At 39.7% G+C, this 14,527-nt stretch overlaps 1 protein-coding gene across 1 annotated transcript; it reads left to right on the top strand.

Annotated features, from left to right (window-relative positions):
- The first annotated feature begins 7,090 nt into the window (after positions 1-7,090).
- LOC134841547 (uncharacterized) lies at positions 7,091-10,525 on the top strand. The gene has a single exon (XM_063857578.1). The coding sequence runs from the start codon at positions 7,091-7,093 to the stop codon at positions 10,523-10,525; it is 3,435 nt and encodes a 1,144-aa protein (XP_063713648.1).
- The last annotated feature ends 4,002 nt before the right edge of the window (positions 10,526-14,527 follow it).

Genomic DNA, 14,527 nt, shown 5'->3' on the forward strand with positions numbered 1-14,527 from the left:
CGGTAGGGGCCAACTTGTTGTTACGAGTGTCAATGGGGCTGCACATTTCGAGTAAGTTGTTTCAAACAGGTCGCTCTTTTCTAAGCTCTCGACTACCGTTTTATGGCTGTCCGCGTTCCACAATTCATACTTCCGATTTCTCGCCGAAATGGTTTTCTATCACCATGGAGTTTGATTTAAGTTTTGCTTCTATCCCAAATTCCTAGGTCTGACGAATTGCGTGAAAAGAGATAGTTAAGTCCATCAAACATTATCTGTACTCTCTTCTTCTCTTCTGATGACAATTGTGCACCATCCAGCGTAGCGTGTTTGCCTAATTGGGAGAACTACAATTTTTTTCAGACCTTTCATTTTCTCCTGATAGATAATTACTTTTTTAGAATGGAAAGAGCATAGCGGTACTTGTGTTTGAAAGTTAGGCTAACAAAAACGCTGTTTTTTTTTCAGAATGGTATTCCTGTTGGGTCCTTAAAAACCAGCACGCTACCAGTCTTTGCAATTCTTACTTATGTATACAAGCTCTCAATGGTTTTTTCAACCTCTATTAGATCTGACCCCGTAACTGTCAGATTAAAAACGAAATCCACTCCTCTCAGTTTACATACTTCACACCTCCATTATTCCCTTACTCAAGAAAGTTTTTGATACTAGTACAATAAGACGATTCTAATTTTCTGACGCTAATCTATTACCTATTTTCTCCCGAACTACAATTTTCCAGAACTTGGTGTTTTTACTTCTAAGGTATTCCATATTTTCTCACAACTTGATTCACTCAGTGGATAGAAAGTAGGGGTAATTTTGGAATAGTCAAGCAGGTATGTTGCATTGCCCCACTAGCCGAATTTCTAAAGCGCATTTACGGAACTTGACGCCAAATACATACAATACTTTAGTCTTCCTTCTGATGGTATCAATTCAAAAGAAAGTTCCTCACTTAGAGCAATTTAGATTTCCCTTTTGTTCGATGGCAGTTGATTTTTTTTACTGAACAATACTATCAGACTTAATTATGTTTTAAAATTAATTTGCTTTGCAACTTCACCGCCGTTAATTTCCCTAGTTATAGAAGTGTTAGCAAAAACTAACCAAAAAATTCCTCCTTTTTGTCCATGATGAGAAAAAGTGTTTTGTTTTGACAAGTAATTTAACTAAACAAACATTATTTTTGTCCTCATCAACATCAGAATCTTTATACAACTACTAGTGCTCGAAACGTATAGGCGCTGAAATGGTTTTCAATTTTTATATCGCTTGTTGCCTCCCGACTAATTGGTGAGGATTTTTCAAAGGTATCGTTTACAAAGGTAGCTGCCATTGATTTTGATTTTGATTTTATTTTGGCTGTTTCTTTTCACAGTTTTTGAAGGTTTTTTCCTGAGACTCTCCTTTGTTTGTTCATAGGTCTACTAGGTTGATGCTCTTCTAGATTGAATATCCAAATTTCCGACGCAGAACTGAAATGACCAGGATTTACCCTTACCGACGTTACTTTTTCTCCCACAGAGGTAGAACGAGGCCGTTCTAATTTTGGGGTGGCCTTAGATAACTCAACAACCACTTCTATTTTCTTTTTTTTCTTTTTCGGCAAGTTTCTTGCGCAATTATTGTTATTCGGTGCAGGAAGGCCTTTAGCCCATGATAGAAAATTGTTTGCTGTTATTTAAACTTTTTTCTTTTTTCTTCAATCAAAAAGTTTAAATTATGTACAATCTTTTTGATTGTATGTGGTCGATTAAAGAACGACTCATATCGCACCCATTTCGTGGCTTGTCTGGAAATCCTTCAAAGGGTTCCTCGCGCAGTCGCATGGCGTTGCAAAGACTTAAGCTTTCCGTGCATAATATTGGAAAGGAGCACGGACGGTATTTTGTTACTGCAAGACTTAGAGATCTATAAGCCATCATAACTGTTTGAAAATGTTTGGACAAGTCACTTTGGTTTTCTTTGATCATTGCTTTTTTCTGAAGATGATATGTTACTGTGCTAGTTCTATCGATTCCTAGTTTGGAACATTATTTTCGAACAATTGTGACTTGAGGTTTAATTTTTTGTCGCTGTTCAGATTTGCTGGGCAAAGTTCAGTTAACGCACCAAAACTTTAGCCAGTTTCCTTGCTTCTTGGTTTTTGTAACAGTACCGATTTCTAACACTTAGAGAATTGATCTCCACCTAAAAGACCATTTTTGAGTTTCTCTGAATCCGGTAAAAATGCCATGATATCCAAAGCCACCTGCCAAAAGAGAAGGCTGGGCTTCCAAGTCTGCAGTGGATTATTTTGTTTCTTTTCAGGTTTCTTTTGGTTTTAGGATGCTTACAGCTTTTCACCCAATCATTATTTTTTCTACTCATTCCGTTTGTTGTAAAGTGTTTTCCTGGCCGAAATGTCCAAAAAATTTGAACAGCAAAACGAATATTTCCTCCATAAACGACTGATTCGCTACAATTTGTTGACAACGTACTGTTTTTTGTCAGTTTCTTTTTTTTAAAAGGTTAATTTTGATTATCAAATTACCAAAGTTGGTCCAATCAAACTATCAAAAGAGGTCCAAAACTTCCGTAACATTTTTCAATAGTCACTCATTTGCCTTTTATCCAGCCTCTCATTGTTTTGTACCCGGATTTTTGCGGTTTTAATTCTTTCAATCCTAGTTCAATCGTTTGTAACTCCAAGTCAGGAGTTTTAAGTGCTTTTTTCAGATATATTTCGAAACATCTGTTGTTTTCCGATTTGATTAATCACTTCATCAGTGCTAGTTGAACTCTTAGTAGGCAGTATGCAAAGAAAATTTTTTCTGCTTCTTGCTTGATTTCGAATTGGAACTGCCCTAGTTTTTCAAACCATCTAGTTGTCATATCATCTGGCTCATGGAAGATAAAAAGCAATGTTAAAGCTCTGCAATTCGTGACTTTTAGGAAGTTCCATCCCAACATAAAGTTCCGGAAGTGTTGGATGAAATGAACGTTTGCGTATAAATTTTTTTTGTTGACGAGTATTTCGATTATCCTTTATCCAGTGTTTTGCCGGCGTACACAACGACTTGATTCACATTTTGATGATTATATGTCAATGTGACTCCAATCCCATTGTCCGTTCTTAGGGTACACATTTTTTTCTTTCCGGTGTCCCAGTGGGGTGCTGGCCGTATTATTGGTGCTTCCTACAATGCTGTCTTACAAGCTTCATTAAGAAAGAGCTTTTTGCCCGTATAAAGAAGTTGTAAAGAAGCGCCACCGTTTTTCCGAATCCTTCAAAAAATTTTCGGTAGAATTCAAGGTGTAGTAATACCGCCCACATTTGTTTGATAATATTAGGATCTCTTTTGTCTTCCCCGACTCACCTTTATCAGTAAGTCAGCTACAAATAGTCCGGTTTTTTCTTCGAATTCCGGTATCCTATCATTTAAACTTGCTTAGCAATTGATACTCTTTTCATCCTTGATGACAATTTCTACTAGCTTTTCATGTCTGCTGGGGTTTTCTGCATTTCTCTCTGCTTTTGCGAAAAAACTTGGACAACGGTCGTTGTTTGTGCTGATTTAGGTAGCATAGTACGATGTTTCCTATTGTACAGCAACTGTTCGCCAATATTTAAAAATTCTAGATTCATCTTGAAAATGAAAACATGAAGGCAATGTGTAAACAGCTATCCGCCGTTATCAAAAACTCCTGCACGAATTCTTCTGATTTGGGTTTCAATTGTACTCTGATGTGCACACTGCCAATTATTTTCAACGACAAATTTTAAGCCGCAAATACTTAACTTATAAAAGCTTTCATGATTCCCGTCGTTCATACGTGTCGAAACTCATGAGAAAAATGCTACTTCCGCTGCCTAACAGTCCTGTTAATAAGTTTTTATTCTATAACTTTGCGCGACTCCATTTTTCCTTTCATTGAATAACTCCTGTAGTTCTCAACCAAGATCAACGTTCTTCTAATAGTTTAAATATCTCCTAATGTAAGAATATTCTAATAAGACTCCAGGCAAATTCCATTCAAATTGAAAATTAACATAAATCCTTGCAAAGAGATTGAGCACGAGAAAGGGCGTATCAGCTCTAGTCGCAACCCATCATTAAAAGCATTCTACGAGCAGTTCCATCCATGACTGATCAAGCACTTGGTCTGTTTCAGTTAATTCACTTCTCACCCTATATGTACGCCCACCTTCCTCTTCATCGACCTCATGGGGAGCTATCTCCCAACACTACTCTTCACTTCTTTCTGTGTATCCAATGCAATCCAGTGGCTCCTGGAACTGTTCTTCGTTGAACTCGTAGTGGCCAAGGTGGCTCAATGCAGTGCATGACACCAAGGCTTCTTATACCAATGTATGTTCCCGTTGGCATACCGCGGCTATCCCTCGGTACATACAGTTTTCACCTTTGTTTCCCCCGTATATAAAATCTCAGTTGCAAGCCTGCTTGTCAATGTACTGCGTCAAAACGCTAGTAGATTTCAGATATGGTTGTTGTCCACCAATTAATTTCAAAGAGACATCTGTTCACTCTGACCAACTACTCGGCTCTTCACATCTTTAGAGGCCTTACCCTCAATTCTGCGGCGTTTCGTTTTGTCAAAAATTCTGCGGCGTTTATGTCGAAACTTGTTAATTGTAAACAATTAAGGTCACCTTTCTCTCAACTTGACTTTTGACATTACAGACAAGCTGACTCACTCGTTTCTCTCAACTTTTCAAAAACAGCATGACTTACAAGGAAATGACAAACTTTCAGGTAAAATAACGTTTCAATTTATACGAAAACTCGGGATTAATATCAACTTTTCTGAATAACCCCCTTATTAACAGTTCCCTTTTTCTAACGTTCGCCTTTTAGTATTCCCCGTACTATGTAATATAATATCCCTATTTATGATATTATATTTACCTTAGTTTTATCCCTGATTTACTATTGTATTATTTTTCATGTACTTACTGAACTGATGCCCAACTGCATGGAACTCCTTTGACTCAACCCTTAAAACTACCCTTACTAACAATTGGTGTACTATTCTCCTCAGGTAATTACCCAATTGTTATATTGGCGCCCCGAAAAAGTTTTGATTAGCTCGTTACACTGTGTTTTTTATTCCCCCACAACCAAAAATTTATGGTTAGTTACTGTTTTTCCTCCCCAGTTTTTACGTCTGCGGTTTATTATATCTTGTTATAATACTCCCCCATTACAATATTATTTCATTTATTTACAGTTAATCGCAGTTTATTTGATTTACATTTTAAAAAAAAAAGATCAATTATTGCTCTTGATTTCTAACCCATGTAAACTTTAAACGTTTCAATTGTTCATAGCTTTATTTACTTTGAATAATGTATTAAGTTATTTTCATCAATTTTCCCCTTTCAATTCGTTTTTTGTTGCTTTGCTATTCCGAGTCTTTTGTGACTCATTTATGAAAAAACTTCAGTTTTCCCGACTCATTTTTCATTCCGTTCAGAGTTTTTATTGCCTTTTGCGTTCCTTTCCGAGTCTTTCCTGACTCAATGTTTCATTCCTTTCCGAGTCTTTCTCGACCCATTTGTTGTTCGTTTCCGAGTCTTTCCCTACTCATTCATTCATTCCTTCCGAGTCTTATCTGACGCCTTGTATATTCCTTCCGAGCCTTTCTTGGCCCTTTGCTTCCTTCATTGCTTCCTTCCTTCAAGTGTTTTCTGACACTTTTGCTTTCTTATTGCCCGACTCCTTGGTTACCTGATTCGAGTTCTTTTTGGACTCTCAATTTTCGTCATTGTTCTTCGACATGACATTTGTTTGAGCTTTATCTGAGCTCACTTATTCCGCTTGCTTCGAGCCTCACTGGGTTCGTGGCTACATTCGAGCTTCGTCTTAGCTCATCTTATTTTCTCCTTTGAGCCTCTCGGTTCTTGGCTGCTTCCTGTCGAGCTTTACCTGAGCTCATTTCCTCTGCTGCTTCGAGCCTCACTGGGTTCGTGGCTACATTCGAGCTTCGTCTTAGCTCACCTTATTTTCTGCTTTGAGCCTCTCGGTTCTTGGCTGCTTCCTGTCGAGCTTTACCTGAGCTCATTTCCTCTGCTGCTTCGAGCCTCACTGGGTTCGTGGCTACATTCCAGCTTCGTCTTAGCTCACCTTATTTTCTGCTTTGAGCCTCTCGGTTCTTGGCTGCTTCCTGTCGAGCTTTACCTGAGCTCATTTCCTCTGCTGCTTCGAGCCTCACTGGGTTCGTGGCTACATTCGAGCTTCGTCTTAGCTCACCTTATTTTCTGCTTTGAGCCTCTCGGTTCTTGGCTGCTTCCTGTCGAGCTTTACCTGAGCTCATTCCTCTGCTGCTTCGAGCCTCACTGGGTTCGTGGCTACATTCGAGCTTCGTCTTAGCTCACCTTATTTTCTGCTTTGAGCCTCTCGGTTCTCGGCTGCTTCCTGTCGAGCTTTACCTGAGCTCATTTCCTCCGCTGCTTCGAGCCTCACTGGGTTCGTGGCTACATTCGAGCTTCGTTTAGCTCATCAACTGCTTCGAACAACTCTAGTTCGTCTCATTCGCTACGCTACAGCGATAAAGGCAAATTGTCCTCTGGGAGGTCAACTGGTATAAGTGCAAATTTTATTGCACAGGGATAAATCTACGGTATTAGGACAGGTAGGTAAACAGGTACATCAACTTTAGTTGTCCTCTGGGAGGTCAGCAATCACAATTCGGTCGTCTGCTAAATAGCGACAGGTAGGTAGGTAAATACGTCATCCTCAGTTGTCCTCTGGGAGGTCAACACTCATTGGTGCTAATCTTTGCACCCGGTTTTTTTTTGCCGTTTATACTGGTAATTGGTGGGTAGGTAGGGTCGGTAGGCTGGTAGGACCAGGTAGGTTCTTGGACTAGCTTTAAAATCGCAGTTAATTGTTAATACCGAGGACACTTTGAACGACCGCTCAATTTTCCCTCGGAGGTAGGTACAAGTGGTAAGGTACAGTGGTAATTGGTTAAACTTTATCCATTATTTCGCTCCTTCTTACGAGCATCGGTGGTATTCGGTATAAGTTGGTAGGTTGGTAAAGGTAAATTCATATACTGGTATAAGTTGGTAGGTATTGGTTTACGTCTCCTGGTTCAAGGTATGGCCCCATCCGGTAGAAATAAAACGACGCAAAACAATGACAGCGATCCTTCGGAACAAAATGGTACCCAAACGCAAGATACCAATCAAAACGTTCAAGAGACTGGCGTTCGAAAACTGGTTTCGCTTCGACGTCATCACGAAATGGAGATCAATACTTTGATCGACATGCTCGAAAACAACATCTACGAGGAAGAAGATGATCTTGAACTCATCAATGAAACGTTCACTGAATTGTCTCAATTCCAACAAAAACTTGATACCCTGAACGATCAAATGTTACAGGCTGGTTCTGAACACGATTTTGAAGAATATTCTCACTGGACAGTACAGTTGAAACAGAAAATCCGAGTATTTTCAATGAAAGTGAAAAAATATTTGAAAAAACAAGTATCAAATCCTGCTACTTCTACAATTCCAAATAACAGCGCTCAAGAAAATGCTACTTCAATTTTCCCACAGGAAACCGCAACCTCCATGCCGACTGCAAACACAATGGATATACCAAACAACAACCTTATAACCATGAGCAACAATACTCAAGGCAATGCAAGAAAAGCTGCCTCTGACGACAACCTTTCGGCGCCATTTCAAGGCGACCAATCATTTTCAAATCCATTTGCTAGTGATGTTCCTAACCACAGCTCACAACAAGCTAGTGCTGCAAACCCTCCTAACAACAACAATCGAGCTTTGGCAACTAATTCAAGCGACACTTCTACTACATTCAGTCGATCAGTGCCAAAACTGAAGCCTACAATTTTCAATGGCAATCCTAACTATTGGTTGCACTGGTATGGTGTATTCGTATCATCGATTCATAATTCTAATATGTCTCCAACTGAAAAGATGATCCATCTTCAATCATTGGTAACTGGCCCAGCTAAACTAATGATAGCTGGTTATGGTGCAAACGGCGACACATACGAACTAGCACTACAACGTCTTCGTGAAAACTTTGGCAATACCAATAGAATTGTCAACTCTTTTTTGCAACGTCTTGCAAATTTCAAACCTCCAAATCTGGCTCAACCAGAATCATACATGCAGTTTTCTGCTTTTCTCCTAACTTTAGTGGACACTTTTGAGCAACTTGGTTTTGTTCACGATATTTGTTCTACAACAAACTTGAACACTGCTCTGGCAAAGCTTCCCGACCCTGTGAGATTAGAATGGAATCGCTTCGTCATCGACAAAGACTACGATCAACCCTCCTTGAGACATCTAGCACAATGGTTTCAACGGTACGCACAGGCGTGTCGCGACATGCCTCCGACAGGTTTCCGAAACCAAAACAATAACAATTTTAACAATTCTTCTGGAAACGCTAAACACTCTAGTGGTTCCCGTTTCAATGGTTTTACTACAAATGGTGTAGGAAATCAAAATCAGCGCTTTAACCATCAGGGAGATCAACAAAACTCTCGTGCTCAGAATAATGTAAACTCGAATGCTTGTCCTAGTGGAGACACCTGTGGACCTCTCTACAAATGCGAGCACTTCAAAGCCTTAGACCCTAAGCAACGAAAAGAGCATGCCCGAAAAATGCACTTATGCTTTAACTGTCTAGGGAATCATAGGTTTACTGACTGCAATTCGAAATCGCTCTGTCGAACCGATAATTGTGGTAAAAAACACCACACTCTACTCCACGATCCTTCTGATACTTATGGAAAAAACCCTAGTAAAGCTGCAGTGAATCGCGCAATAGCTTGTCAGAGATCAGGTCAATCAGCTTTTGTACCAATCGAATTATCAAATGGTGATAAAACACTTTGTACCTACGCTTTCTTAGATAGTGGTAGCTGCGTAACTCTACTACTGGACTCAGTGGCAACTCAACTAGGCTTGGAAGTCAACAAGAAGCACTCACTTCCCATATCTGGATATCATGAGACCAAGTCAGTTCAAGTTTCATCTGTGGATGTACAAATTAGACCATACAAAAGCACATCGACTCCAATGACGCTCGATGACGTACTCACGGTAGATGAAAATAATTTGGCCCCAGTTGATATTTTTCAACTAAACGCAATGTGCAACAATTTTCCACATTTAAAGCATGTTAAATACCCGGACTTAAACGACAATAGCATATCGCTAGTCATCGGAAACAACAATCCAGAATATCATGAGATCAAAAATACCGTTTATGGCCCCAAGAATGTTCCCTGGGCTATCGAAACCATTTTGGGATGGACATGCACAGGTCGGAACAAAACGCAATATAATTCCGTTCCATCTGTTCCGGTGAACTTCACACAAGTTCATTCACACAATAACTTAGATGAAAAATTATACCAGAAAGTTCTCAACTGGATGAAAATAGAAAACACAGGCATCGCTTCTTCAAAACGCTCGCACTCCAAATCGGATAAAAGAGCAATCGATATTCTCGAAAACTCTTGTACTTTAGTAGATGGTCACTATCAAATTGACCTTCTTTGGAAAGAGGATACTGATCTTCCAAATAACCGTTGGCTAGCTGAAAAGCAACTCAACAGCCTCGAATTTCGCCTTAAAAGTAAACCTGATTTAAGGGAGAAATACCGCGCAACAGTCATCACTGACTTAGAAAAAGGCTTTGTCACCAAAATAGATGCAAAACATGACACTGCAATCAAATCTTGGTATTTGCCGCATCATCCAGTGACAAATGTCAACAAACCAGACAAAGTTAGACGAGTCTCAAATGCTTCCAGCATTTTTCAGGGTAAATCCCTCAACTCGAGTTTGCTCAAAGGGCCCGATCTTTTGTGCAACTTAACAGGTCTCATAATTCGCTTTCGACAAAATAAAATAGCAATATCTGCTGACATAGATGCTATGTTTATGCAAGTGCTAGTCAGCCCAAAGGATAGACCTTTTCTAAGATACCTTTGGAAAGATAATGGTAAATTAGAAACTCACGAATATACACGACACATTTTCGGTGCCACAGACTCACCATGCGTGGCTTGCTACGCAGTACGACGATGTGCATCAGACAGTAAAAACGACTTTCCTCTGGCTTCTAAAATCATTCAACGGAATATCTACATGGATGATTTGTATGTCACTTCGTCAACGGTAGAAGAAGCCCTCCAACAAATGACACAACTACGAGGATCTTTATCTCGAGGTGGGTTCAACTTGAATAAGTGGAACTCAAACAGTAAACCATTCCTGGATTCAATTGATCCAAATATTTTAGTCAGCCCTAATGATCCAACGCCTAAACATCAACGAGTTCTCGGTGTTCACTGGAATACCAACACTGACTGCTACTTCATCGATAACAAAAAGTTTGTAAAAATTCTACGTATTGGCATTGCTACGCAACGGAAACTCCTGAAGTATACCGCTTCTTTATTTGACCCTCTCGGAATAGTGGCTCCATTGACAATTCGGATTCGAAAAGTTCTCCAATCTGTTTGGTCACAAAGCGTTAAGTGAGATACTCCATTAGACACGGATAAACTTCCCGATTTCAAACTTTGGGTAGACGAAATGGAAAATTTCGAAACTGTTTCATTCCAAAGGAACTTCTTTGATAAAGAAAACCCTGCTTCAATCCAGCTTCACACGTTTTGTGATGCATCAGAATTCGCTCTCGCTGCTGTTTGCTACCTAAGAATAGTCTACAGCGACGGCTCCACATCTTTGAAGTTTATAATAGGAAAGACAAGAGTCGCTCCTATGAAACGTGTTACAATTCCCAATCTCGAGTTGCAAGCTGCAGTATATGCTGCCCAACTATCGCTCTTTGTTTCAGAGGAAATTGACCTCAAAGTTGAAAAAACTTATTTTTGGTCTGACAGTACTACTGTTTTGTATTGGCTGCGAACACCTGAAATACGACACAAAATTTTCGTCGCTAATCGGCTTCAGAAAATTTTAGACGTTTCTAAAGCTGAACAGTGGTTTCACGTTCCAACTCTGCTAAATCCTGCTGACGACGGTACCAGAGGATACATTGCTTTAGAAATGACCTCAAGCTGTCGGTGGCTACTAGGACCGGAATTTCTGTTGAACGATTCTTCTCAATGGCCTTAAAGGAAAACATTCGGCTTGAGAACATTCCTGTATTCGTTACTTCATTAGAGTCTAAATTTGAGCCTATATTTGACATCAAACGCTTCAGCAACTGGAAAAGACTAATACGGACAGTTGCATACTGCTTCTTATTCGCAGAAAATCTCAAACGGAAGATCAACAAACAGTCGAAGGTCGATCTTCAACTCTTGCATCTAACGAAATCGCACTTTCTCATAATTGAAACTGCCCAAAGGACAGATTTTGTCTCTGAAATTTCAGACATCAAAAAAGAAAAACCAATTGAAGGCAAAAGTAGACTTCGAACATTAGCACCGTTTGTGGACAACTTCGGTATCCTGCGTTCTCGTGGACGTCTCACGCGTGCCCCTATCATGCTATCAGCTAGATATCCAATCATTCTTGCTGGTGAAAACCCCAATGTTCGCCTGCTGTTAGCTAACATCCATGTTCTACATTCCCACTGCGGAAAGGAACAAGCAATTGCCATAGCACAGGAAAACTACTGGATTCTTCGCTGCCGCGTCATGCTGAAAAGTATCATACACAGTTGTATACCCTGCAGAAGAATGCAACAACAAGTCGACTACCCTCAGATGTCAGATCTTCCAATTGATCGACTGCCATCAAAAATCATTTTCCTTTTGCAACGACTGGATTGGACTACGTTGGACCTTTTCCCATCATCCTTCAAGGAAAACAATACCAAGCGTATATTTTACTTTTCACATGCTTAGTGATCAGAGCTGTGCATCTTGAAATCTCATTAGGACTATCGACAGACAGCACTCTTCTTTGTATCAGACGCTTTTTTGCCCGGCGAGGAAAACCATCGAAAATGGTTTCTGATTGTGGGACAAGTTTTGTGGGCTCCAATTCTGAGCTGAAGAAATGTCTAGACAACTTGGAAAAGAACAAAGAATTTGTGGAAAGCATCAATCAGCTGGACGTATCACTCGAATGGAAATTCAACCCTCCTGCGGCCCCTCATTTTGGTGGTTCTTGGGAACGACTAGTTCAGATATTTAAACTTTCCCTGTACAAAGTCATCGGATCAAGAACACTCTCCTATGAAACACTGGCTACTTTCACGACCGAAATTGAATCAACCATGAATTCACGACCTTTAACCAATGTGTCTGACGACATCAAAGATGATCTGCCTCTCACTCCCAACCATTTCCTTCTTGGTCGTGGAACTCCAAATTTACCGCCTGGTATCTTCAAAGACAAGGATTTATCTCTGTCAAAATCATGGAAAGCATCCCAACTACTCGCAGATCACTTCTGGAATCGCTTTCTTCGAGAGTACTTACCAGGTCAGCAGAAACGATCAAAGTGGACTTCTGCTACTTCCAATTTGCAACCCGACGACATGGTCTGGATGTTGGAGGATTTTACACCTCGTGGACTGTGGCCTCTTGCTAAAGTGGTGGAAACCTTTCCTGGACAAGATGGAATAGTCCGCTCAGTGAAGCTGAAAACGCCAACTGGATTCAAAGTTCGACCTGTGGTCAAATTGAGCCGCGTTTTCCCAGTTTCGCAGTAACCAAGCTCCAAATAGCTAACCAACCAAATAATCACGCAACTCAGCCTTCAACATATCAACTCGACAAAGATGAACAAATCTACGACTCTTCAATTCAACTAAGACAATCAGCTCAACGATAGACAAACCAAGATGAAGATGAAAAAGAACAATTTCTGGTTCCCTTATCTACTGGTTCCCTTATCTTTGTATTTTACCGTATCCTTACTATTTTATTCAATACTTTATTTGCAAGCTCTGCAAATGTGGGCGGGTGTTAATTGTAAACAATTAAGGTCACCTTTCTCTCAACTTGACTTTTGACATTACAGCCAAGCTGACTCACTCGTTTCTCTCAACTTTTCAAAAACAGCATGACTTACAAGGAAATGACAAACTTTCAGGTAAAATAATGTTTCAATTTATACGAAAACTCGGGATTAATATCAACTTTTCTGAATAACCCCCTTATTAACAGTTCCCCTTTTCTAACGTTCGCCTTTTAGTATTCCCCGTACTATGTAATATAATATCCCTATTTATGATATTATATTTACCTTAGTTTTATCCCTGATTTACTATTGTATTATTTTTCATGTACTTACTCAACTGATGCCCAACTGCATGGAACTCCTTTGACTCAACCCTTAAAACTAACCTTACTAACAATTGGTGTACTATTCTCCTCAGGTAATTACCCAATTGTTATAAAACTAACGAATATTTAATGGGGGAATGTGTTTTTTCTCTGATTACGTGAGTTTGACAACAGATCGTATTGTTTTTATTAACTAACTTATTTCTAGTTTCTGTTATTTCTGTTAATTTGCTTAACAATTTTCCTATTACTTTTTGGAGCTCCACTTAAAGTTGTTTTCGCAGTTTTGATCCCCGGCTTATAAAAGATAGGCGACCATTAATTTACTTCTCGATCCAAAACATATCAAGTCAGGATGAACACAGTTTCTTTGGCTCCCATTAAACCCAGTCTTTTCATTATCTACCTCTTAATCCTTTCCACGGGAGTTAGTTTCGGCTCTTTTTCATTACACCCCCCCCCCCCCCCCCCCCACATCACATCAGCATCAATTTTATGGTGTAATGAGGTTTTTACAAAATTATTTATGAAGACAAAAGATGTTTGTCATGGCCTAATTATTAAGCATGTCAATTTTCATAACAATCTTTTGGTGGGAACAGTAATTTTACTTATAAAAATTTGCAGGTGGGGGAAACCGAAAAAGAGCCCTAGTTTCTCATTACTTCTAATTATTTCGTTCTGGTAAACCGAAGCAGTTCAGTGACTCCTGGAACTGTTCGTCACCAATCTCAACTGATGGTAATCCACTGAGCTCTTTGCGATGCATCACTCTCATGCTTCTGACATCAGACTATGATCCATGTCGGAACGCCGGCTGGCTCGAAGTAGATTCAATCTTCAGCTTGGTCCTGCCGGCATAGAAAAAATCCGTTTCGTCTTTTCCGCTCAGGTTCCACCTCAAAACCTCCAATCCCCGAATTCAGTACTGCTTAATGTTTTTTTTTCAAACTGGTTGTCTCTCGCTTGGCTAAATCAATTGGGATTAGTTCACTCTGACCAAGTTCAAGACTTTTTCCACGGTTAGCGGCATCAACCTCGGTTATTCGGTGCTCCTTTTTGTCAAAAAAACAGCAGCCATCAATTCTGTCAAAAAAAAATTTTGCTACATATCTAAAGTGTCTCAAAGTTCAACTTACGAGGGGACAATATCTTAATGGGGAAAGGATAATTCTCTGATCACGTGAGTTTGACACATCTGGGCAAAACAAGCCTTTTTGTTTAGGTTGCCAAAATTATTTCTTCTTTCTGTAATTTTTTTAAATCTGCTGTCAAG

The sequence above is a fragment of the Symsagittifera roscoffensis genome, chromosome 3 (assembly GCF_963678635.1).
Source record: "Symsagittifera roscoffensis chromosome 3, txSymRosc1.1, whole genome shotgun sequence".
Lineage (NCBI taxonomy): Eukaryota > Metazoa > Xenacoelomorpha > Acoela > Convolutidae > Symsagittifera > Symsagittifera roscoffensis.

Bases quoted from the DNA above. Each gene is read 5' to 3' on its own strand.
- LOC134841547 (XM_063857578.1), top strand. From the start codon at position 7,091: ATGGCCCCATCCGGTAGAAATAAAACGACGCAAAACAATGACAGCGAT.